Below are 26,834 nucleotides of genomic sequence, written 5' to 3'. Positions count from 1 at the left end.
ATGGGTAAAAGGCAACAGACATATAGTTTATGTTTTGTGTTTGGGTTACCTGAAAACGTAGCACGTTCAACATCTGAGCCCAGAAAGTATTGTAAGCAGATTAGTTGCATGAACTATTTTAATATGTGCCAAGTAAAAGTCATCTGACAAAAAAAAATGCTTTCAAAACCGTACTCATAGTAAAAATTTCTGTAGTTTTAAAAGTTAAAAAAATTTGGTCAAAAGGTCAAAGTCAAGGGCATCCTAGGACAACATTGATCAATTTGAACAAACATTCACAATCAATTGTGCTGAGATGGATGCAATAACACACAAAATGATTTTCAAACCTTTCCAGAATTATGTTTACCGAACCTGTGAACCCTGGGTGTGGCCAGTAATGACACCAGGTGCATAACTTACATTCACAACCAATTTTGTTAAGATGAATGCCCAAACTACAGAACTTAAAGCTAAAAAATGGCCTTTGGGCTTTCAACAAGAACAAGGCAGAGTAATTCACAAAATCAACTGCAGAAGCAAAAAGCAAATTGTCTCTCAAAATCCTAGACTTGCAAATTGTCTCCCTTAACTCTAGACTTGAATTTACATGTACATGTAAACTTGGCTAAAAATAGAATTCGCTCATGCAGACCTGGCTTAAAATAGAAAGCATTTCTTTAAAACTTTCATGGCCCATAATCTAAGCATTCATGGGCGGATCTGGCTGGTTTTCGAAAGGAACCCAGCTCTAATGGATATCTAGATACTGTACAAGTTTCATCGAGATACAATCAAAACTGAAGACTGTATTGTGTTCACAAGCAATTGTTTACAGCCGCACGAACGCACGGATGCACATACTATGTACACATTACCATCGCATAAGCTCTTCTGGCCTTTGGCCAGTAGAGCTAAAAAACAGTTATATATCTTAGTTATTCAATTATGTTTGGTGGTTGAATACCATTGTTTAAAGTCTCAATGCAATACATCAAGTAGTTGCTGAGATATTATTCTATCTGTGCTAACATGCAAGACCTTTACCAGAATTTCTAAGTCGCATAATAAAGGGGCAAAAATGATATAATATGAAAGATAGTTATCTTACTTGATAAAAGAAGATGGTTAAATGGGGCCATTATTTGAATTTAATGCAAACTAGTATTAGCTAACTTGGTTAATAAAGTAGGTTGGATGGTTGAGTACCATTGTATCAAGTCTCAATGCAATACCTCAAGTAGTTGCTGAGATATTAACCTATGTGTGCTTACACGCAAAACCTTAACCAGAATTTCTAAGTCGAATAATAAAGGGCAATTATTAACATTAATGCAAACTAGAGTTATCTAACTTGGTTAATTAAGTAGGTTGGATGGTTGAGTACCATTGTATCAAGTCTCAATGCAATAGGAGGGATTTACAACTACGTCATTGCTTTCTGCTATCTGTACCACGTGGTACACAATTTCCAGGACGGTCGTACAAGAAATGTAAACAATGGCTACTTCTGATAAGGTTTCTGCAGTAACATTCACTAGAAATAATCTTCCTGGTGCAAAGTTTCTCTCAGAAGTCAGTTGTTGAGATAAGTAATGGACACAGTGCTGCTGAGGTTTTACTTCATCTGGGAAAAGACCAGAACTAATTAACAGGTAAGCAAATTATGCAATCTACTGTATGTATATATATGTTTACATTAAAGAAAACGTATAATATTGTGATAATATGGTATGCTGTAGGTTCAACATATAAGATTTAGTCTAACAGCTGCATTGGAATTCTTTAATATATTGTAATATTGTTTCTAGCCCAGAATTGAGGTAAAATGCATATGAAATGGATATATATCAGTTGGTCAGAAACAGGTACACTTTCTCTGTCTTATCATACAGCTGATCTTCTCTGTGTGTCCTAATGTGTACTTGTGAATAGATGACATCTAACCAGATACTAAATGTATAAAATAGGTTTCGATGTTTTATGATTAAGAAATTAATTGCATTTATTTTTTTCAGATGCAGTGCCTGTATTAAAGCTGGGGAAGACAAGGTCATCATTGTGCCAGTTGATGACAGTTTATGCTAGTTGAACTATAAATGAATCAATGAAAAACAGTCCACAATGTCATGATTTATACAATAGCTGGTACACACATAGTACAAATAAATATATATACATCGATGTGTTGTCAATACAGATATTAAAATATGATACTAAATACATTCTTGTGTTTTGTTATAGAGTGTATGTATTAATTTCATTACGTCTCTGCATGCCGCTTAAAAATGGTAAAATGTGCAATTGCACTTTGTTTTACTGAAGGATGTCTTAAATACCCCATAAGCAATTACTAATTCGCCAGGCTCTTTGATGTGCGCAAACTGTGGGGCTATGACCATTTCATTGTCACTCTTGCTCCCTTTATCCACATCCGACAGAAACGTTATAGCACCAGAACTTGAATGCCCATAATACATCTCAAAGTTGCATTATTTGTGTACAAAGAATAAAAGATTAATATCATTTAGAAGCCGCACATACGACATATATTATCTTTGTTTTACAGTATTTTCCCCTATCTCTTTTTTGGACTCTCTTGAGTGGAATCAGGTTCACAGCTGGTCGATGTATTTAAATTTAATTTAATTTGGATTAATGATACATATGAGTAAGAATGTTCACACGTAATGGTTTTTCCTTAATTTTATAAGTCATCATGTATATGCATACACACATATGGCACATTTCTTCCTGCAAGACTTGATCAATCTGAATATTGTGTGTTTCTGTAGTAAGGTGAGTTGAATGGATGTTTGTCATACTGCAAGAGGGCCTTTGAAACTTCAATGTATTCTTTGATACAGATACCTCTTAGTGTTTAAGGCCTATCTGTTTTCGGAATATTTATCAACCTATCGTAAAATCTTCAATATATTGTAATCACCTTCAATAGTTCTAATAAAATTGTTTCTTATTTAATACCACAATAGTATGTAATATCAATATTTATTCAGTTATAAGGTTTCTATAAATTTAAGCAAAAAAAACAACAAAAAAATAATAATTTTATTTTGAAAAAAAAAATCTATCTGGCTAGATTACATTTAGTTTTCAAATTTCTGATGTATGAGTGTATGTTGCAAGCATAGGGTCTGTATGATCCTCAAAAGGTCCTTTTCCTCTAACAAAATGTTTACTGCAATTGTATGTCCACCTTTTAATTTAGCAACTGTGAAATCCTCTTGACCACGCGCACATATTAACCCTTTTCACTTAAATTTCATTTGTTTTAGGTTAAGGGAAAGGTATGAAATAAATATTTATTTTGTGTTATAACAGTTTTGTTTTTTAAGAGATAATGGATCCAAGTCCATACCCAATCCAGTGCAAATCTATGTTAAACAGGCCAGGTCGTACAAAGTTTGTACTACCTGTTACAGTTGCTATGGACTGTGCTTATCAGTAAATCTATTTTTAGCATATTGGCTGATTAGAAATCCCTCCTATACCTTAAGTAGTTGCTGACATATTAACCTATGTGTGCTTGCACGCAAAACCTTAACCAGAATTTCTAAGTCAAATAATAAAGGCCTATTATTTGCATTAAATGCAAACTAGAGTTATCTAACTTGGTTAATTAAGTAGGTTGGATGGTTGAGTACCATTGTATCAAGTCTCAATGCAATACCTCAGTTGTTGCTGAGATATTAACCTATGTGTGCTTGCATGCAAAACCTTAACCAAGGTGTGACACCAACACCGACGACGACATGGACGCTTGGGTGAGTAGTATAGCTCTCCATATTCTTCGAATAGTCGAGCTAAAAAGGTCACACAGTCAATGCTATCCAAGCACAACATTGATTTTTGTTTTTGAAACTGTACACTTATTTCAAAAATAAGGTTCAAAGGTCAAAGTCAAGTTTCACATTGACATGATTTTTTCTAATCTGTAAACATGGTCCAAATGTCATTATGAAAATTTCAAATGTAAGTTTTTCCTATAGGAAACTTGTGAACCTCTGGCCGTGGCCGTTTTGTTCCAAGGGGCATAGCTGGATGTGACTACAAAACGCCTCTTGATGAGACTACAACTTACAGATTTCTCCAGCTTCTCGAGGTACTGTTGGCCCTCTTCATCAACCTCATCCTCATCACTGGCCAATGCCTCCTGCTCGTAGTCAGCATCCTCATCATCACCGTCATCTTCGTCGTCGCTGTTCTCATTCTCTGCTCGAGCTACAATTAACCCTCAAGTGTTATAACATACAAATAATTTCATTAGGCCTAAAAAATGGTTTGGTTAGGGTGACATCGTTTTCAACAAGAGCGGTAACAGACAGCTATATCCCCCGCCTCATGGGGGCATTTTTTGTAACGAAAGCCAATCAATGGTAAGGGTAGTTTCTCAGGAACATAAGAAATGCGTAAAATTAAGAAAGGGCAATAACTCTTTCAAAAAAGGTCAAATTGCAAAAGCCTGACAATATGCGCTGAGTCACTATATAGTCATCAATCTGTGAAAGTTTGGTAGAAATCACATGAAAATGGTAAGAGGAGGTGCAAAGAAACCAATTTTAACGGTAAAAAAGGGGGCAATAACTCTTTAAAAAATGGCCGAATCGCAAAAGGCCAACAATATGCGCTGCTTCACTTTATAGTCATCAATCTGTGAAAGTTTGGCAGAAATCGCATGAAAATCATAAGAGGAGTTGCGAAGAAACCACTTTTAAATGTAAAATAAACAAAGGGCTATAACTCTTTCAAAAATGGTTGAATCGCAAAAGCCCGACAATATGCGCTGCGTGACTATATAGTCATCAATCTGTAAAAGTTTGGTAGAAATCTCATGAAAAACGTAAGAGGAGTTGCAAAGAAACCAATTTTAAATGTAAAATAACCAAAGGGCAATAACTCTTTCAAAAATGGTCAATTGCAAAAGCCAGACAAAATGCGCTGCTTCACTTTATGATCATCAATCTGTGAAAGTTTGGTAGAAATCGCATTAGAAATGTAAGAGGAGATGCAAAGAAATGAATGTGGGACGGACGGATGCACGCACGGAATCGCGCCTACCATTACTATATCCCCTCGCCATTTCAAGGCGGGGGATAAAAATAGGTAGGGTAGGTAGGGTTTTTTTTTATTAGAATGTTATTTTCCTCATTGGAGAATGTTGTTTAAGAAATCATCTGTATAAAGCATTCAAGGTTTTAAACTATGTATATAAACATACTTAAAAATAGGTTTTTTTTCCAAACTGACTATAAAAATTGTAGGGTTAGCACCTATTTTGTAGGTAGGGTCGGGTAACCAGAACCAAATGCATTTTTTTTAGGCCTTAGCTATACGGCCCTTATTCACTTACTTCCTGAGACTGAGTTACAGACTCAAGACATTGTTCATTATGTTTGTTGAAAAGAACAATATAAGTTGTTTTCCCATAAAGTTTGTATTTCTTAGTCTACTACAGACATGGTGAACTTGAGACAAATGATTAAAAGAAATTTCATTTAGGCTGACGAGAAAACATAACCACACAACAAATAAAACAACCGCTATGGTTAATCCTGTCGAATGACTTTTTCGCTTAAATAATTTTTAATGGCATTTCTCAGGTTTCTTACTTTCATAAGCTCGTTTGAGCCCACTGAAGAGTATAAGGGCAGCTGGAAGGATCTGTGCCCCTATTTCTGATACCTCAGCTGGCCGATTGGCTTCCACCATCGTCAGCAGGTTACACAGGCCCAGCACACTGATCTTTCGGTCATGGAGCCTGTAATAACATATATATATATAGCTTGTGTTGCTAGTAAAGCTGTACAAACTATATTTTACACTGATATATCCCACAGGAATGGCTGAAAGACAACAACATCAATACATTTTCCTTATAATGTTTCATAGTAATCATAGTCACATGTATGGGTATCAGTTATGTATTATGATTTAAATTATTTTGGGCAATACATTCCTGTTTCCTGCAAAAAAAAGACTGCTTTGTCAGTTTGTGACAATAGCCTCGTAGTAACAAATTTTGAACTCCTTGAATAAAATAGTGTGTCACAGGACAGATCCTATATAATTTTGAAGGGTTTGGGAAAATTATTTAAAAATGACATATTGTTTAAGACTTTTTTTTACAAAATCAAGCTTTGGTTATAATAGTGCGAGAGTCTAACTTACCCTAAAAAGCAGTCTACATCATGTATCCACTGTTTTAAGAATTGTTGCATCACAGATCCTTGAACATTTTCCATCTTGAGAGTTTTAAGAGTCTCTAACAATAAAGGAGTGTTATAATACAGGGCCGCTATCACAACTTGTAAACACATAGTCCGCAATTCCGATGTCACAACCTCTCGCGTGAGTCTTTCTAGCACTAATTCCACAAATGGTCGAACAATCTGAAACAGAAATTTACAAGAAATTTTGAAGAACCATCTTGGCATCTTTCTGAATTTAAGGAAGCATATATAAAAATAAGATTATGAGAACTATCTTTGAGAGCTATCTTAAAATACTACAGATATATTTAAAACATACAAAGCTACATTATTATGAATTCAGCAAAGATTCGTCAATGTAAACTGTCAGAAGAAATGTTACTCAAACACACTCCTATCATTTAAGAACTGAAACTGTAAGAAAACCCCCCAAGAAAAACAATCTTAAAGGGGCTGTACTCCGTATGATAAAATGGCGAAAAAAAAAGAAAATTGTTGAAAACTGACATAAACTTGGCATTGATGTGTAGATTGCATTGAAACTTACTTTAACTGAAGTACCACATAGTTTACAATTTATTCAAGTTTAGTAGTTACTTCATATTTTTCCATTTAAAAAAATATACTGGGTATGTCTACCAGGTAGAATTCATTCCTTATGCGTGATTGGCTCGTCGGTGTTATCACGTGATATTACCGAGGTAGGTGTATAGCTTAATTATGTCACCCAATTAGAGTAAGCCGTCGTAGCTCAGTGGATACGATGCTGGACTGCAATTTTGGCGACACAGGTTCCAACCTGGTCTCCGACACATTTTTTTTTTACAATTATGATATCAAAGCGTAACACATTTTATTAGATAATTGTCCTGAGATTTGTTACAGAAAAAAACTTTTTTGGTGCCAATCTGGTGTACAGTCCCTTTAACTTATTTTCTGAACTCTTCCATAACAAAATGAAGTTAATTTCCTACCAATACAAAGTCTTGTTTATCTCAACCAATGATCTACAATACTACTTCATGTTCAACTGTCTACAAAAATCAATCCTAGTTCAACTCACTGAGTTCACCTGTCCTGGACACTGTAGAAGGATAACCTCTAGCAACTTGGCAGCATGGCACTCTGCATCCTCCCCTACATCAGCTGCCAACACCTAAACAAAAGATAAATGCATCTAGATGTACTAACAATACAATTAAACCATACACTTTGCACTAAGGTTTGTCAGCTATGCTACTATAAAGAAGGCAGTATTTAAAATAAGCTGAAGTCAACAAGCTCTGTAATAGTAAGATGTTTGCCAGTCTTGTTCAGAATGGATTTTACATACAAATGAGGGCAGTCCTTTCCACATTTTGATGTTCCAGTAGCAATGTAAGGATTCAAGGTTGTTGAAGAAAGCCTGATAATAATAATAACTAAGAGCAATCATGTTCTTGCATTTGCAGTTAATTTGTCAATCTTCTGACATTACCTTTACAAATCTCTGTAGGAACAGGTCTGTTACACAACATAACAACCTACCTGTTTGCACATGTTGTAGATGGCCTCGAGGTGTTTGGGGTTGGATAGGAAGGTGGGCGTGTCCACTGTGATGTAGTTGTGTAGCGCTGGCATCATGTCTGCAAACATAAAGTTTTCTTAGAGTTCAATGATTGTCTATGTAGGTGTACATGCATAATTTAATCCTAACACATTTCAAGTACAGGCAAATATTCCATCTACTTTAGATCACAGAAAAGTGTACAAAGATTACTTCGCAAAGTTCGACAAAACTTTTGGTACTCACTCTGTGAAACATTACCATCTTTCACTGAATAAAATAATCCTATATAGCTTTCTTTGTATTTTAATGTTTGCATGCACAATCAAATCAAATCACCAGTGAAGTAGTCCACTCCATCCTTCTGGAACATGTCGTAAAGCATGCCGAACACTTGCCACATGTGAACAGTCACATGGGCACTAGTCAGACTGTAGATGAGAGATAATACCTCCTCGTAGAAGTCTGAAATGCATAAAATTTGTATTGTAGTACAATGTTTTTACAGTGAGGAAAGGTTAGACTTTTTTTTTCACAGATGAAAAAGATCTGACACAAAAGATAACTTTAAAATTGAATTATCAATTATGTTTTTACCTATAATTGGCTTGAAGCTAGACGAATTTACGTCAACTATTGGAGATTTTTTTATATATATCATTTCACAACAAAAGGAACCAAAACATAAAAATCAGAATGAACATTTATTATTATAACTAAATAGAAAATGTTGAAATCCTCCTGTACCATTACCATATATATATTGATCTTCATGGCATACAAGATAATGATCCTCATGGCATACAAGATAATGATCTTCATGGCATACAAGATAATATTTATTTAAAAGACATAAATACAATTAATTTTGCGAATTAATATTGAATTCACAGCAATAAACAAATCATTGTAAACAAATGAAAACCCCACTTGGTACACCGGACAGATTCTTAATAATTTAGAAAGCTTCTGATGGAAATAATTGCCAAAGCTCTGTGTAGTCAACTTCTAAAGATCCATGGAGTCAACATCCCAGGTTCCATTAAGTCATTATTGAAGTGGTTTGTTTTGTGGTTCGCACTTGCATACTTGCATGCATTTATCTTATGTAAAGAAATTCACCTATCTAATGCTGATTTAATCGTTAGGAGTAGCCAAAAAACAACAGAAAATATGTAACTTATAACATTTATAGAAATAAAGTTAGTAACAACATTCAGACACAGACAGCGAGCTTTTAGTTTCACAATACAAACCAATAATGTTCTGCTGTAGAATAACTCCCACCACATTGAGCACTATGCCCTCAAGTTGTAACATGATCTGTCAACACAAAACAACGCCCAATAGTTAGGTTGGATGCAGGAAGGAAACAAATCAATTAGCCCGGGGGGAAGGTGTCATAGGCCACACTATTATTTGGAGCCAAATAATTATAAGTCCAATTAACCACCGAAAGGAGAAAATCGTCCTTTAAATGAATAAATCTGAAGACTCATCAGCACTTGGGCTTGGCATTAAAATTTTAGCAAGCAGTGCTAATACCAATTTCAGAATTTGAGCAAGACAGCAAAGCATTTTTGCATTACAAGACTTGCAGGCTTGTGATTATTTTGAAAACCATCGAAACCATACAAGAGGCTGGTTATGGTCTAATTCCAGATGTTGAAGATAATTCTCCCTTGAACTACTCTTTTCCACCTACCCTGTAATTAATATTCATTTTTTTTGTCAATTTTCACCCCAAGAGTGTGATTTTTTGCCTGCTGCGACTACCTTCCCACCAGACTTATCTCGGTTAGTGAGAACAAATGTGCCCATGCCTAAACACTCTATCCCCTATGTACTGACCGCTCAACTGTCGCTGCATCACGACACCAACTATGTTTAGCACCAGTCCTTCTAATTGCAACATTATCTGTACAAATACAGCAATGTACACTGTTTGATGAGCAGCTACGGGTATTTTCATACTTTACATTTATCTTCACAAAAATGGATACACCAAACCTTGTTTTTATGACAGGAATGCTTAGTCAAATCACTTAACATGTTTAACATCAAAGATTTAGCAAATATTACTGATATAAACATCTGCATCTTCCTATTCATTTTTACAATCATATTATCAACGATCTAGCAAACTGCGTTCTTGAAGACATTAAATTGTTGGAACATATCTTATGAAATAACCAAATCTACTGTTACCTTGCAATACTTTTAACATTGATATATAAAGAAAAGGTTTCTTACATCTTTGTGTTCCTCCATGACAGTAAGGATTGTTTCCATGGTGTTGAGAATGCCTAGTGCTGTTATAGCCTTCTCCTCTGAGCCGTCAGAGTCTGTCTCCAACACTTGCGAAAATGTTGTTGCCTGAATGTAATGATCACCATTCAATTATATTTTGTGGATAAAAGTAAGGTTAGAAGTGGTTCTGAGCCCCTCAGGTTGACAAACAGGGTGTACATAGTAATTTTTTTAACAAGGTCCCAAAATGGTAAATAATCAAAGAGTTTTTCTTGGGTCCAAGGAATGTTGAAAATCAGTAACCCTAGCCAGACAATTGAGTTAGAAACTCACTGGATCAGAGAACAAACATTAATGTCAATTTATGATATGGTCATTTTTTTTATTTATAGATATCTTTACCCTAGAACAATCAATAGTAAAGTATCTATGTGTGTAAATTATGAATCTGAACTACAAAACTTCCTTTATCAACTAAAGACATTGAATATTCAAAATGAAATGCATGCACCAAAGGCTTGAACAGCTTATAATTGTCTATCCTGAAAAATAGCTGGGGTCTGTTTGATTAAGAGTATGATGGGTTCATGCCCAAAGCAGGGTAAATGGACTTGAACCCTTTTTAATTTGTTTCAAGTCATTTAAAAGTTCATTTTAAGCTACTTTCTTCTGTTTTGAAGCAAATGTCTGTCTCCCTACCAGATGTGACATCATCTCCACAGCAATGGGCGTCACTTCCTCGACATAGGTACACACAAGCCGCTGCATGGTTCCTGTCAGGTCATCGTTCTCCGTCTCTCGGATGATGTGCAGCAGCTCAAGTATCACAGTCTTAACGTGCGGCTTCATGTACTGCTTGGCTGGAAGAAAAATTTGCAGAGGATGATGGAATAAAATCACAGGTGAATTTGCCCAAGTTTCTAGATCTCATGTAAATATGATAAAAATAAGTATTTTCCAACAACAGACTTCTACAGTTTTGGATGTTGAAAATTCATACAATGCTGACATTGGCAGAGAGGGTTGATATAGCTAGAACCTGAATACTCTATCTAATACACTTAAAAAATAAGAGACTAAAGATCATGGTGCGGATTTTCACCAAACATTTTTTTCTTCAGGTACTGTAAGCAACCCCCCAGTAATCTTCCTACCATCCCCCTACCTTTTTCCTGATCAGAAATGAGCATCTGTAGAGCGATGGCGGCCTCTACGCGGACAGGCAACTCTTTGTCATTACACATACATGTCTTTGTACACTCAAGAGCCTGGTATAGGTGAGACTCCTGCTTGAACCGGAGCTCACTAAATACTCGCAACACCCAGCATGCCTACAAGGAAATAGTCCAAAGTAAAAAAACAAAACAATCACTGAGTGAAAAGTGAACAAATCTTAAGGGAATCTTTTTCATCATAATGCATAAGCTTCAAAATGACACTTTTTTTTTTATTATTTCCATTGAATAACACATTACCATTTGATGTAAAATGCAGGCCAACAATGCAAAATGTCTCGCAATTTTAATTAACACAGCTTGTTGAAATTTCAATTAGTTTGGCGTTAAAAATCAGCTTGCAGGGCTTTTTCTGCCCGTTTTGGGAAAAAGACCCTAGACATTTTGGGAAATTTTGTGTCGTGAAAATACGGAAATTGGGAAATTTTCCTTGGGGTGTAAATATCTATTGCAATAAATCATGACAGATAATATTTCATATCTCTGAATGTGATGAAAGCAATGATTTCTGAGTTCAATAAGGCAAAACAAATAAAATTGTTTGTTTAGGGTAACCTTCCCAAAATTTCTAGGTAGGTTAGGTAGGGATTTTTTTTTTTTTTTTTCAAAATCTGTTGTAAGTTCAGAGTGTTTTCTTGCACATGGCAGTCTTTCCTACATTACTGTCATTGCCTGACATTGTTTTATCATATAAACAATAATTCTGATTAAAATCTGCATTTATACGCCCTTCGTAACTCTCTATTCGCTAACGAATAGATACAAAAAAATATATTAGGGTTGGCGCATTTTTATAGGTAGGGTCGGGTTACCCGAAACGGATATTTTTTTTTTTTAGGCAAGCCCTGGCTTGTTTGTTTCCAAGCCTGAAATATTACAATTATATAATTCTTTTATATGTACATATGTACAGAAAATTGTGTTCCTATAAGAACCGTACTGACATAAGCTTTATAAACATCAAGAGCACCTCAAACCAGCATGATTTACACCTATGTGCTTACCCTAGCTCTAAGGAAACCATGAGGACTAACAAACTCTGGGTATACGTGGCTGACCAGCATCATCTCTGCCTGGTCCTTGTAGATCTTCCTCTGTAATAATATAAGCAATATTAGATGTTTAATTTAAATGCACATTCATTGAAGATTTGTTACCACAACAAATTGTCAGCTGACTTGGGAGTTTAAATGAGATAATAGCAACTTCAAATATAAACAAGCATCATCATTAATTTTTTTTCCTTTTTTTTTTAAAGTTACGATAGAATGTCTACCTTCAACAAGACCTCAGCTACAGCCCCAATCATATGTAGCGCCCCATCCTTTTGTCTGGGCTCTGTGTTACCCGATGTCATCAGCTGCATACAGAAGCCCATAGATTTCTGTAGAACCTCCTTCCTCTTGGATGCACACGAGTAGAACAACGTCTGAGCAGCAATCACAGGTGAAAGGAAGTCCTCAAAAACATCTGAAGAACATTGCAACATTTTAACTGATGCTACAGAGCACATTTTGAAAACTTATTTTGTATATCTGTACAACTCATTTCAAAGAATATCTTCAACAAAATTTTGAAGAAAAATGAACATTGAAGAACAATGCTTTAGTCTTCTTTAAATCAAGGGAAGACTGTAATTAACACCTCTCATATATCACAGACATGAAAAAGAACACATGAACTTGCAAATTATTCTCACTTTAAACTCTGATACACCACCACTCTATTTTACCATATTTTAAGTGTTTTCTTCGTATTTGTTTCTGGATTCATTTTCAATTTAGAATAGTAACCATAAAGCAGATCTCTTTCTGTGCCATAAAAAGAGTGCGGATAAACTATGACATTCAAATATACACACCCTACTCATTACTACACACACTACCCTTTCAATTGTCTATAATTACATAAACTCGGGTATCAGTTGCATCAACTATTAGACAATTAGTGTAAAGTCTGGACATAAGAAAGCAGTATTCACTTTGAACACATGTACGTACAAACTTTCAACACATGTTCTAATGCTAAACTTATGACATGAACATACCATATTTGAGGCGTATGTACTCCTGTGGGTCAGACTCCCACAGCTCCTCATCTGAATCATTGTGGCACATGAGTGGGAAGATCACCTCTTGAATCACAAGCTGTATGTGTGGCTTCATGAACTTCCAGGCAAATGCATGGCTTACTCTGGAAAATAGGTGCAGAGCAAAACTATGAATATTCCATGTGAAAAGAGGCCGGCCAATATTGATTTTTCATTCAAAGGAAACATTATCAATGATTTAAATTTCTTTATATCAACCTGTGAAGAATTTGGGCTTATCATTTGGTATACAAAAAAAGAAGAAGAAGAAGAAGAAGAAGTGGGAAAGCCTGTACGACTAATAAATTGAAAATAATAATTGCAGACTGGTCTAGTTAAAACGGCTAAACAGTTCAAGCATTTATCATCTGGTAATTACACACCCTTGGTTGAGGAAATTGAGTGACTGCTGTAGGACGCGAGGGGCGACATACATCTTCTGTCTGTATTGGTCTAATACCTTTAGTAGAACCTGCATCACCCCGCCTGAAACATACAGGAATATTCACACTGAACAACACAAAGACATGTGCACACTTAACAGACTACATACTAGTTTCTTCCCCCTTTCTACAGGTATATGTCCGAATATGCAGATTCTTTTCCTTCAATTGGTAGTGATAAAAAATGTAAATGTTCCTTAAGCATTGTTGTGGGGTCAACACTTTATTATCAGGTTACCAGCATGATTCAACAGCGGCAGTGTTTTTATTTGGTGACCCGGCGGGTTCCCTAGCGGATTGGCTGTTGTAATCCTGTCAGGATATTGGGTTTCTCGGATCACCTGATTACAGTTAGTGTCAAGCCGTGTTATTACTTCATAGGTAAGAAGATATGAGAACGAATTCATAACTTTCAATCACTAAAAAAAAGCTCTTACCACTGAAGGCTTTCAAATACCACTCAGCAAACTGGTTGTAATCTTTGGTGACGTTGCCTGGGCTTCCATACCTTAAACATTGTCAATAAATGTTACAATGTACATTTTTATGTAATGTAGTAATTTTTCTTTCAAAACACACTTTCGTTTTAATCTTCAGAATTCCTGCAAACAAGACTCTCGGAGTATTCATCAGTTGTTTCTCTTACAAAAGGGCCATATTTCAACAACAGTTAAAGCCAGAGTAATGTGCCTTGCTGTGCATATGTGTATTGCCTCTGGCAACAAGTTTCATTTGAATATCTTCAAACATGTTTGAGTTATGGTTTAAGTTTTGGCTATGTAAATAACATTACTTTTTTCTTCTGAAAAAAAAAACCAATAACAGACATACAAGTATTTAGTATTAAAACAATAGATTTCAAATCATTATTTTACATTTTCCCTATTTTAAGGACCTGAATATGAGTACTTCAAATGCAGCAGTCACAGGCATGCTTATAGAGTAATTAATACAAATTCAAAAGACACATACCTTTCAAAACTCCTGGACAGTATGTGTACAGCCCATTTCTTAACCTTCCACCAAGCAAGTTCTGGCCGGTCATCTTCATCTATCTGGTTTGTTTGCTGAAAAAGATAATTTTTTGGATTGTTTTATTTTCATACCAGAAAAAGGCCACAATTAATACTTAATTCACCAAAACAAGAGTTAGTGAAACATATCTGCCCAATCAGCCAACACTGGTAAAATATGAATGGGACTGGTAAAATTTTAACAAATTAGACAAAAAAATTAAAAGTATGAGAAATTGAGTTTTAAGGTTGTTAAAAGCTGGAAGATTTCCACAATGTCTGCTAGATAACAAAAACAAAACAACTGTTTCGGGCAAGTTGTTTCGGGCAAAGACATTACTTAGTGGCAACAACAGCTTTTAATTCTATCCCTACTAGAGTTTGATGAGCAAACAACTAAATTGAAAATCATAAGTCACTTCAGTTACCTCCGGCACAGGTCTGTCAACAATCTGTCTGATTAACTCCATCCACAGAGTGAACACTTCTTTCGAAACAAAGTCCAGGGGAAGATGGTTCTGAAAGAAGGTGGAATCATTGACAAAAACGCTTAAATTCTATGATAAGAAATCAATGTGTCAATAGCTATGTACCACCATATAGAATAACGATACACTTGGTCTAATATGATTTACGCCATTAAAACCTTCAACAACTTTCATGGTTACTTGCTAAGGTCAAGCCAGTTTGGCAAATGGCTTTTCAACTCCTCTCTCCATGAATTCATGCATAGATGTACTAGTATAGAATACAAACCTTATGTTTGTCTTGATTAGAACATCCATGCTAGAAGCATTTGGATGTGTACAACCAGACTAATTCATGTATCCTGACTTTAAAATTCAAAGCTGCAAAAAGGACAGCAAAGAACAGTTATGAACAGGAAAATCACAGTGAGTTTGTTTCCAAATGATTTTTTTTTGCGAGTTTTACTCAAAAACTGTTGTTTTACACGATTTTTTTGCGAGTTTTACTCTAAAACTGTTGTTTTAATGTTAGTCTTAGTAAGAACACCCTTGCTGCGAAACACAAGGATGTGTAAAACCAGACTTGTTCATGTATCCTGCATTTAAAATTCAAGGCTGCAAAAAAGACAGCAATGAACAGTTATGGACAGGAATTTTGCTGTATAATAACATGATATTTTAATCTATGAACCAATAGTTTGATAAACTTATGTTAGTCTTAGTTAGAACATCCATGCTAGAAGCATTTGGATGTGTACAACCAGACTTGTTCATGTATCCTGCATTTAAAATTCAAGGCTGCAAAAAGGACAGCAATGAACAGTTATGGACAGGAATTTTGCAGTGAGTTTGCTTCTGTTATTAGTTAATTTGTAGCACTGGAGCTCTACTTGTAACTCACAATTAAAACATCAATTGAACAGGAACGTCAGGGGGCCATTCTAGTGATAACTTTGTTCTATGTTAATTGACTTTGCTGTTTTATTACATCAAAGAGACGTCAACTTTGCCAACCTTTTCTCATGTAAACAATTACTACATGCTACTAAGAGCCATACTCATTAAAATATGTCACTGTAAATTCCCTATTAAAAACAAGAGGCCCAAAAGGGCCTATGCTCTACTGGCATGGCTTTTGTGGTCATATCAATCCAGAGCATGTATGTATGGGTAAAAGGCAACAGACATTTAGTTTATGTTTTGTGTTTGGGTTACCTGAAAACGTAGCACGTTCAACATCTGAGCCCAGAAAGTATTGTAAGCAGATTAGTTGCATGAACTATTTTAATATGTGCCAAGTAAAAGTCATCTGACAAAAAAAATGCTTTCAAAACTGTACTCATAGTAAAATTTTCTGTAGTTTTAAAAGTTAAAAAAAGTTGGTCAAAAGGTCAAAGTCAAGGGCATCCTAGGACAACATTGATCAATTTGAACAAACATTCACAATCAATTGTGCTGAGATGGATGCACGAGCACACAAAAAGATTTTCAAACCTTTCCAGATTTATGTTTACCAAACCTGTGAACCCTGGGTGTGGCCAGTAATGACACCAGGTGCATAACTTAAACATTCACAACCAATTTTGTTAAGATGAATGCGCAAACTACAGAACTTAAAGCTAAAAAATGGCCTTTGGGCTTTCAACAAGAACAAGGCAGAGTAATTCACAAAATCAACTGCAGAAGCAAAAAGCAAATTTTCTCTCAAAATCCTAGACTTGCAAATTGTCTCCCTTAACTCTAGACTTGAATTAACATATACATGTAAACTTGGCTAAAAATAGAATTCGCTCATGCAGACCTGGCTAAAAATAGAAAGCATTTCTTTAAAACTTTCATGGCCCATAATCTAGGCATTCATGGGCGGATCTTGCTGGTTTTCGAAAGGAACCAAGCTTTAATGGATATCTAGATACTGTACAAGTTTCATCAAGATATAATCAAAACTGAAGACTGTATCGTGTTCACAACCAATTGTTTACACAATAGCATTTTTTATACTATCAAGGGCCATAATCTAGGCATGCATGGGCGGATCTGGCTGGTTTTCGAAAGGAACCCAGCTCTAATGGATATCTAGATACTGTACAAGTTTCATCGAGATACAATCAAAACTGAAGACTGTATCGTGTTCACAAGCAATTGTTTACAGACGCACGGATGCACATACTACGTACACATTACCATCGCATAAGCTCTTCTGGCCTTTGGCCAGTAGAGCTAACAACTAAAAACAGTACATAATTGTTCTTTACCTTTCCTTAAGCACCCACAGAAAACAAAATATTCACCAAGCATAAGTAACACTATTTAAAATGGATTGATTTTACAATATTCTGTTCACTTGTTGTGAGATGCGGACAACACCTATCACACCATTCGATGGAATTTATTAAGCCTGCTTGGCTCTAAAGAAAAGTTTGCTTAAAAGGGACTTGTTCACAGATTTTATGTTGGCAACAATTCTTTTAACTTTTGTTAAAATTGAGTTATTACTTACTATTATGAACCAACCCCAACTGGCAGATATTCATCTGAAGTTCATCTGTGAACAAGTACCTTTTAAGCAAACTTTTCTTTAGAGCCAATCAGACCTAATGAATTCCATAGAATGGTGTGATAGGTGTTGTCCGCGTCTCACAACAAGAGGTCACAGAAATGATACCCAGGGAACTTTCTCACGGCCTTTCAAAAGGGAACCAAGATTTGAATTCCTCCAAGAAAATGGACTCGAGAGAGATTCATATCAGCTTTCAGCTGTCTCCACAATCAAAATAAAGTTAGTATAAACTGAAAAGTATCAGTCTGAAAACAGTTTCAGCTACACAAGTAAATACCTGAATGTAGGCGTAGAATATTTTCAGAATTTGTTTTTGCAGGAGCACGGATGCCTCGCTTGGGTCTGGTAGAAGCTGAGTGCCGCGTTGGTAACACAGAGGTAACAGGTGTCTCATCCCTTCATCCAAAATCGTGCGCTCTTCACTGCGCTTATACCTAGTGCAAGTTATAATACGTGTTTTAAACCTTTCAAGTCTAATAAAATAATAATAAAAAATGTCCTGTTTTTGAAAATGATGTTACCCTAACCAAGCCATTCTTTTGTTTGGCCTAATGTGGGTTTGTGTATCTCTGGCATTACAGTATCATTACAGACTTGTTTAGGGCAGAGTCCGACCTCATTACACAGTCATGCAGAATTTGATTGCCACCGTAAACACTAGTACAAACTTAGGTCTAAACAGCCAAAACAGTTATGCCCTCAGGAGAAGTGTTTCATCATACAGTATTTTCAAAATAGAACTTTTTCGTTCACCTTACTTAAACTAGGTCAGAATGATGAACAAAAGACGCCCTGACAACTTACTCGTAGACTTTCACCATTTGGTAAAGACTCATGAAGGCACCCATCCATGTTGCGTGATTATCCGACTGAATGTAGAAACCAACCTTCTCTGGGAAGTTTGGCCAGCGACCTGGGTAGTCATGCTTGATCATGGTGCTGATACACACACACAACTGAACTCTGAATGGGAAAGTCATATATTTTGATTTTAATATTGACATACCTTTTTAGAGTTGTATACATTGGTAGGAAAGTACATCAAATTTGATAAACTTGCCCTATTTTTTAAGAGTTCCGACACACAATTTGATGTTTTTCCAAACAAAAATATTTTAGATTTTATTTTAGATGAATAAGAAGAATGAAATAAACAGAGAACACCATGTGTCAGTGAAGTATAGCAATTTCTTCTTTTGCATTTCATTGAAATATTGAGTTTTATCAAAACATTGAAATATCAATTTGATAAGTTGAATGCTTGAACATTTGCTTTTGTACAAACTATTGCAGACGAAAACAAATTCTCCAGAATAAATTCACGAATTTATTGTCAAATAAATCTAAAAATATATATAAAAGAAACAGATCTGTCCATTTCAATGCATGATCGCACTTCATTTCATTTGTGATCAATTAAAAGCTGTATGTGCTTCGCCCCTCATGAAAATATTTTTTGTCTATGACACTCATGAAATCAAATACGATCTAACACTGAAATAAACAAATATCCTCTTTATATTTTCCCTCATGAACACAGTTAATATTGAACTCATGGCTTTTGGTGCTCACTCAATTAAATAATTGAAACAAATGCGCTGAAACAACAATTACCCTCTTTACCTTTTGCTCTATATATAAAATGAAAGTGTCCTAGTTTTCAATGAATTTGGTAATACTTGTTTACGACAGATATAGGGTTGAACTGACAACTTCAGATATTAGCAGGAAGCCTCATCTTATTTCAATCTCTGTGCACATGCGCACTAGACAGATTTTTACAATATTAACATCCAGTAAAAATGACAGTTGTCATAAGGATTCATATAAAATGGGAGATTTCATCTTTGGATATCAGTTTTACCCTGAAAAAACGTTCTTTGAAGATACGACAGACAGTTTGAAAATCTTCTGGCAATGCCTGACGTCTTTTCCCATACACCGCAACTTGCAACCTCATAATAATCTACCTGATTGGTTCTGGTGCATGAATTACAGCCTCAATGATATTGTTGCGGATTGTCAGTCGGTCTTGCTCATGGATGTTGAACGGTACAGGGTCACCTGGGTTCTCTGCCTCGCGATCCTGCCAAAACTGTGTGCACATGTTTTTCAAGTAGACAACACCTGTAACAAGAATCAAGGCACTGGACTTCAGTGCAAGGAATCTTATTTCACTTCCAAATGTGAAAGACATATAAGCAAAAAGTATATATTTATAGAATCACTATTTTAATTACTTTTATTTACAGGGTTCATACAGCCAGACAGGCAGAATAATCAAGGGAGTTTTCAAGGACCTTTTTTAAATTCTCAAGGACCGTATTTAATAAACAAGAGCTGTCACGGAGACAGCGCGCTCGACTACTCTGCCGCTTTTCAGTGTAAGGATTGAATAGTTTTGGCGAAACATGCATGGATCACTGTATTAAGTCTCAATTCAATAAATCAAGTAGTTGGGGGATATAGTGATACTAACCTCTATGTGCTTAAATGCAAAACCTTGACCAGAATTTCTATGTTGAATAATAAAGGCGCAAAATTTATATCATATGCAAGATAGAGTTATCTAACTTGATTAATTAAGAAGGCTGAATGGCTAAGAGCCCTTGTATAAAGTTTCAATGCAATACATGATGCATTTGCTGAGATGTTAACATATATGTGGTAAGATGCAAAACCTTAACCAGAATTTCTATTTCGAATAAAAAAAGGGCCATTATTTGAATTTTTGGCAAAATAAGAGTTATCTGATTTGGTTATTTAAGTAGATTGGATGGTTGAGTACTATTGTGTAAAGTCTCAATGCAATACATCAAGTAGTTGCTGAGATATTAACCTATGTGTGCTTACATGCAAAACCTTAAACCAAAATTTCTAAGTCAAATAATTAAGGCCCATAATTTGCATTATATTCAAAAGTGTTATCTAACTTTGTTAATTAAGCAGGTTGGATAGTTGGGAATACATATCTTAAGTATCAATGCAATGCATGATGCATTTGCTAAGATAATGACTTAAAGGTGCTTACATGCAAAACCTTAACCAAGGTGTGACGCCAACGCTTTGGGGAGAAGTATAGCTCTCCTTATTTTTCGAATAGTCAAGCTAAAAAACTATGGAAGTAACTTTGTAAGACATTTATTCGAAGACTACCATATATAGCAAGCTATCAAAATAACTCATATTTGTTACATATCAAATTATCAAACAAGACGTTGTCCTTCAAGTGTTAGTACTGGCCGTCTAGGTAGATTGAGCCAACTGCTTTGGCGGTGATGAAATGGCAAACATGTCTAGGGTACACATACTCACTGGCAGATTTGTCTTATCTTATCGACCTCACATGTGATTTAAGAGCATTGAACTATAACTTTAAGACAAAGTTTACACCCTGCTTTATATTTAATTTCCTTATCAACCAGGATAGGCTACAAGCCATTTTTTATTCAAAGTGCAAGATATTTTCACCGGTCTTCTTAAACAAAACAGAAACCAGACACAGAAATAAACTAAACAGGTGCTCATATTATTCGTCTAAAATATGTACATTAACCTAACCATTTCAAGCAACACCATCAGATTGGAATATCAAAGCGAGTGTCCAGTGAGATCACACTTTTTTTAAAACCTTTTCCAATATGGATACTTCATTCAGAGCCTTGCAATGATATTTAAGGAGTATTTCCACATATACAAGCACTTTTAAACAGTTTTAAAGGTAAAACAAGAATTCAAGTAGTTTTAAAAGTGTTTATAGCAAATTTAAGGACTTTTCATCCAGCAGCTGAAAAATCAAGTACTTTTTAAGTCTGTGCAAATCCTATTAAAATGTGTTCAGATAAAATGCATAAAAACCAAATATTACCAGCTTGTCGGACAGGCATGTCAATAGACTCCTCCATAACAACTTGCAATAGTATTGGCGCAAATCCAATAATTTTGTGAACCTGAAATGAATATTTAGTCAGTAACTATCATCAATAAATAACCTAGCATCCACATGGACAACGTTTATCCATTAATGGGGCATTTCTACCTTGTATGGTCTTCCATTAACAAGCACCTTATGACAACTTTGTATGAATATTTAAAAAGTGGGGGTGTGTCCAAGTCTGGGGGTGTGTCTTTCAGATGGAAGCCGGGTGATACTGACTGACCCAGAAGTGAATCAACATGTCAAACAGCCAATTATTGAATAAAGATATCAGTCGTTACGCCACATAATTTTATTTTTAGGTAGGTACAATACGTTGTAATTTTAGTATACAACTACTTCTAAAAGAATGTCGCAGCAAGTTGTAAAGCGATAAAATTTTCTTCAAAGCCTTTTATCAATAAAAAAATAACAGGAAATGATCTGTATTAACGATCAAAGAATGTAAACGAAACAACTATGACATGGCCTTCAATTAATTGTAGTATAACCATGCGTAAGTTCAACTTGTGTTCTCTTTTATACCCTAGTTCTCACTTTTCTGATGTGATTTGCCTCATCAGTGTTTTATTTTTTCACTAACAAGCCGGCGCGCACCGTTCATGTCAGTAACATACGGAAGAGGAGTTGACATTAAACAGAGATAGACAGATAACTGAAGAGTTTCCAATAACAAGTGAACACGAGTTTCTTTAAAAATATGTATGAAACACGTGTTGTTGGGAAATAGCTGCCATTTTGATTCAGTAATTTCTTACAATTTCTAGCTGTTTCTCAGCTTCCTCTCTCTGACTTGGGTCTAAAGTAGCCCTCAATACTTCAATTAACTTGTTTGCATCCATTTTTCCCGATCTAGTGGTAACTAAGACCACAAATTTTCGATTTGATTTTTTTCGAAAGATTTCGCGTGATCGGTGACCCCGTCCGCGCCAAGAAAGATAGAATGCCGTACGACAAGTCGCAAAAACCAGAAAATGATCCATACCACCACGGAGCAATAATCGATCTGACGGATAATGCCATTTTTTACTATTTTTTGCATTTTGTTTTTATTTAATAAGAGCTTAATTTAACACGGTTTATGTTATCTATTAATCTTGGACATTTTGGACGTGACGTAAAAATTCGTAGGTTCATGTTTTTGTTGGTGTTTTAACTGAGACTTTCACTACAGCGCTTAAATTGTATTATTTGCTATTTATCTATCTATCTTTGAATACTGCCGAACCCCTCTTTCGAGTATTACTGGCAGGTGCGCGTCGGACTGTTAGTAAAGTGAAAGAAAGAAATAAAAGATAACATTGTGAGACATGGAATAGAAAAACAAAATCCAGTCATGGTTAAAACATGTTAGTCGTGAGAACATTTTTAAAAAGTAAAATATGATAGTACGTAAAACTAATATTGTAAGCTTGACACTGCCTGTTTGAACCTATCAAGTTCTGTTGCTGGCAGAGTTGCTACATTGACGGGCAGGCTATTCCAAAGAACTATGCTATGGGGGTAAAAGGACCACTTGTGATAATCGGATTGGACTTGGATTTGCTGAAAGCTATGGGGATGAACGTGCCGGCTAAGTCTGACAGGCTTCTGGATATAGGGTGGAAGGTTAATGGCCACGATGTTGTGTAAGATTTTGAAGAACATGATGAGCCGCATGTCATTTCTGCGATATTCGAGTGACCGCCAGCCAAGGCTGTTTTGCATCTCAGTAACACTTGCAAGAGGGGAATAGTTGTATTTAACCCAGCGGATGGCTCTTCGCTGGACCATTTCGATTTTATTTTTATTTGACTGTGTGTAGGGGCTCCAGACTGTTGATGCATATTCAACTTGCGGGCGAACTAGGGTTTTGTAAGCCATAGCTTTCACAGATTCATTTCTTGTGGTAATGTTACGCTTAAGAAAGCCCAAGGTCTTATTGGCTGTTGCTGTTATTCTTGTAATGTGGGAGTTGTATGAAATATCTGATGAAAGGTCTAAGCCGAGATATTTTGCACAGGGGACAGATTGGAGTGTTTGACCATGGAGTATGTAATTGTGCTTAATGACTTTTTTGTTTTTGGTGATGTGGAGTACTTGACATTTAGAGGGGTTGAACTCCATGTCCCAATCTCTCTCCCATTGTTCCATACATGCCAGATCTTCCTGAAGCATTTGAGAGTCAGACAGTGAATTTATTGTAAGATAAACTGCCGTATCATCGGCAAAAAGTCGTATTTGGGATTGTACTGTAAGGGGAAGTGTATTTATATAGATCAGAAAGCAGAGGGGCCCAAGGACAGAGCCTTGGGGCACACCTGAAGTGACTGGTACTGCTCTAGATTGATCGCCCTCTAGGACAACTGTTTGGTTTCTACCAATAAGAAAAGATCTAGTCCAATTAAGAATCTGGGATGAAACACCATGTTCCTGAAATGTATATAGAAGTTTAAGATGGTTAACTTTATCGAAAGCTTTCGAAAAGTCTAGCAATATCAGATCTGTCTGTTTCCCTTTTGCCAGATTATTAACAAGAAATTAAAGTCTGTCAATTGAAGAAGCTGCGTTTCACAAGAACGCCGTTCTCGGAACCCATGCTGGAGGTCGTAAAGAATTTTGTTTTCTGTAAAGTGAGAAGATAGGGCAGACGCAACTATATGTTCGAGAGTTTTGCATAAGATACAGGTCAAAGAAATTGGGCGGTAATTTGCTGGGTCAGTGATGTCTCCTTTCTTAAAAAGAGGGCAAACAAATGCAGAAGTCCAATCAGATGGGATTTTTCCAGAAGACAAGGACTTTTGGAATAAGACTGACACAACATCAGCAATTTCATGGCTTAGTTCTTTTAAGACAACAGGTTTAAGGAGGTCAGGGCCAGAGGCCTTCCCAGTGTTAAGGTTTTTGAGAAGTTTTAGAACCCCATTTTTGTCAACAACTATGTCCTCATGGGGGTGTACTTACAAAACTGCAGGGGGTTTAGGCGACGGAGGTTTTGAAGACATAACTGTTTTAGAGACAATGGGGAAGCTGGAGAGAAAACAGATTGGAACTGTTTGTTGAGGATGTTAGCCTTGTCAGTGTTGTCTGTTTTCAAAGTGCCAGTTGTACTATCCATAAGTGGGGAAGATACTTGTGAGTCTTGCTTGGAGTTCTTTATTAGATTGTACAACTTTTTAGTAGAGAATTTGCTCTGAACTCCAGGTTCCAATTTTTCACAGTTTGAGATATCCAATATATTTTCAAGGTATCGGTCATATGACTGCTTAATTTGAATCTTTATAGTACATTTCAATTTCTTAAACTGTTTCCATATTTGGTGGTTTGTTTTATTTTGTTTGACTTTTTGATATAGTTTGTCCCGTTTACGCAATAGCTTTCTAATGGATTTATTAATCCAGGGAAGTGATCTTTTAGGTCGTATATGCTTGATAGGGATATAGGTTGCTATCCCTGTAGATATTGCACTTTTGAACCTCTGCCAAAGCTCCTCAACAGATATTTGTTCATGATTATGAAGGATGTCAACTTTAACTGTAGAGAAATATTTCCTGAATTCAGGCCAGTTAGCTTTGCTGTAAACGCTACATACTCTAGGTTTTTGTTTAAGAGAAGTCGGACGTGCACTAATGCTAGCAGAAACAATATCATGATCTGAGATTCCAGATATAATGTTTACTGATTGTACTAAGGTCGGATTGGAGAGTAGTAAGAGATCTAGGATATTTCCTTCTCGTGTGTACTCATTAACCATTTGTGTTAGATTAAAGTCACTTAAAATGTCAAGGAACTTGTCATATACAGCATGGTTGTAACCTGCTTGTAAAATTGGGTTATTTTCTGTGTCCCAAGATAGTTTTGGCAAGTTGAAGTCTCCAAGTATGATCTTCTGACCTTTAAGTTTTTGAGCAAGCAATAAGGATTTTTCCAATTCATAAATACTATCAATATCAAGTTCATGTGGCTTGTAGAAGCTAGATATATAAATTGGTTTGCTACCTGTGATTTCAAGTTTGATCCAGAGGATTTCACAGTTTGTATTCAGATTTGGTTGAACTGATGGAATTAAGTTGTTTTTTACAAGGATAAAGACCCCACCTCCCTTGCCTGATTTTCTATCCCGTCTGAATACTGTATACCCAAGACTTTCAGGAAAAATTTCAGAGGACTAATGGTCAGCAGTAAGCCATGACTCAGTACCGGCCACAATATCTGGGTTTTGGTCTGAAAGAAGGTTATGGAATTCATGTTTCTTCTTAACAATTGACTGGCAATTTACCAATAGAAATTTTAGTTTAGAAGCAAATCTTTTGATGTGTGGTTTTTGAGTTTCTGATTTTTGATTTAGAGGCGTATTTTCATGAGACAGGGCTGAAAAGCTGTTTGTCGAAGAGATTGATAAGATACTGGATGTGATAGAGTGGTTTGAATTATCGCACACTGTGCATGTCCAAGCAAAAGAAGCATCAGTGTGGATTAAGTCCTGGTACCATGAGTGTTCTAGGTTTTGGCACTGGATGTGAAACCATAGTCCACACTTGTCACATTCTACAGCTGGGTCAACATTTCTACTGTTCCAGGTACCTACATTATCGGTTTTTATGCAGAAACTTTGCTGTTGCTATATTTTGGGAATGAAGTATGAAATCAAGTCGTCCCAGGTTCATACGCGTATGTGTATAGTTATATTATTTTACATTGTATTATGTATAATTAAAGTGAAAAAACAACGGTGTATGCCCGAACGAGGCCGGTATGAACCCCGTACCTTTCGGCCCGATGTAAACACAACAACCGCGTCGCTTTAAAAGCTAGCATAACAGCAAGACTGTTGGAGGTGCCCTATACGGCTCACACGGCTCCTACCTGTTTTACCTTATTGCCGACCAGACCGAAACCCCCTAATATGGATGTACTGTCATGTACAGGTTCAGTAACCAACCCGTAAGCGCCCATTACATCCACACGCTACGAAATTACTTCACCATTTAAGTTAACGAAAGAGTGTATGCCCGAACGGGTGTTTGAAACCCCTTCCTTTCGACCCGAAGTCGACACCACAATCGCGTCGCCGCGGTATAAAAGCTAGCTCAACAGCTGTTGGAA

At 36.0% G+C, this 26,834-nt stretch overlaps 1 protein-coding gene across 2 annotated transcripts in view; it reads right to left on the bottom strand.

The window, feature by feature from the left end:
- Window positions 1-22,692, bottom strand: part of LOC128231324 (importin-7-like) — a 28,956-nt gene extending 6,264 nt beyond the window's left edge. The window contains exons 1-22 of one of the 2 annotated variants that reach the window (XM_052943987.1): window positions 22,508-22,692; window positions 21,681-21,762; window positions 19,783-19,939; window positions 18,617-18,775; window positions 18,090-18,246; window positions 15,214-15,303; window positions 14,745-14,839; window positions 14,210-14,280; window positions 13,713-13,815; window positions 13,288-13,433; window positions 12,517-12,710; window positions 12,245-12,334; window positions 11,171-11,336; window positions 10,705-10,865; window positions 10,009-10,131; window positions 9,607-9,673; window positions 8,095-8,220; window positions 7,737-7,834; window positions 7,273-7,365; window positions 6,169-6,389; window positions 5,610-5,758; window positions 4,082-4,221 (exon numbers count right to left, since the gene is read on the bottom strand). In XM_052943987.1, coding sequence (XP_052799947.1) covers window positions 4,082-4,221; window positions 5,610-5,758; window positions 6,169-6,389; window positions 7,273-7,365; window positions 7,737-7,834; window positions 8,095-8,220; window positions 9,607-9,673; window positions 10,009-10,131; window positions 10,705-10,865; window positions 11,171-11,336; window positions 12,245-12,334; window positions 12,517-12,710; window positions 13,288-13,433; window positions 13,713-13,815; window positions 14,210-14,280; window positions 14,745-14,839; window positions 15,214-15,303; window positions 18,090-18,246; window positions 18,617-18,775; window positions 19,783-19,939; window positions 21,681-21,762; window positions 22,508-22,591 — 2,772 coding nt within the window. In that variant the 5' untranslated portion in view covers window positions 22,592-22,692. Of the gene's footprint in view, window positions 1-4,081; window positions 4,222-5,609; window positions 5,759-6,168; window positions 6,390-7,272; window positions 7,366-7,736; window positions 7,835-8,094; window positions 8,221-9,011; window positions 9,079-9,606; window positions 9,674-10,008; window positions 10,132-10,704; window positions 10,866-11,170; window positions 11,337-12,244; window positions 12,335-12,516; window positions 12,711-13,287; window positions 13,434-13,712; window positions 13,816-14,209; window positions 14,281-14,744; window positions 14,840-15,213; window positions 15,304-18,089; window positions 18,247-18,616; window positions 18,776-19,782; window positions 19,940-21,680; window positions 21,763-22,507 lie in introns of both variants that reach the window. The other variant, XM_052943986.1, reaches the window with a different exon arrangement.
- Between the last annotated feature and the right edge of the window lie 4,142 nt (window positions 22,693-26,834).

Source organism: Mya arenaria, chromosome 4, assembly GCF_026914265.1.
Source record: "Mya arenaria isolate MELC-2E11 chromosome 4, ASM2691426v1".
NCBI classification, from domain to species: domain Eukaryota; kingdom Metazoa; phylum Mollusca; class Bivalvia; order Myida; family Myidae; genus Mya; species Mya arenaria.
Note: the sequence above shows the minus strand (reverse complement) of the source record. Positions and strands in the feature narration are given on the sequence as shown.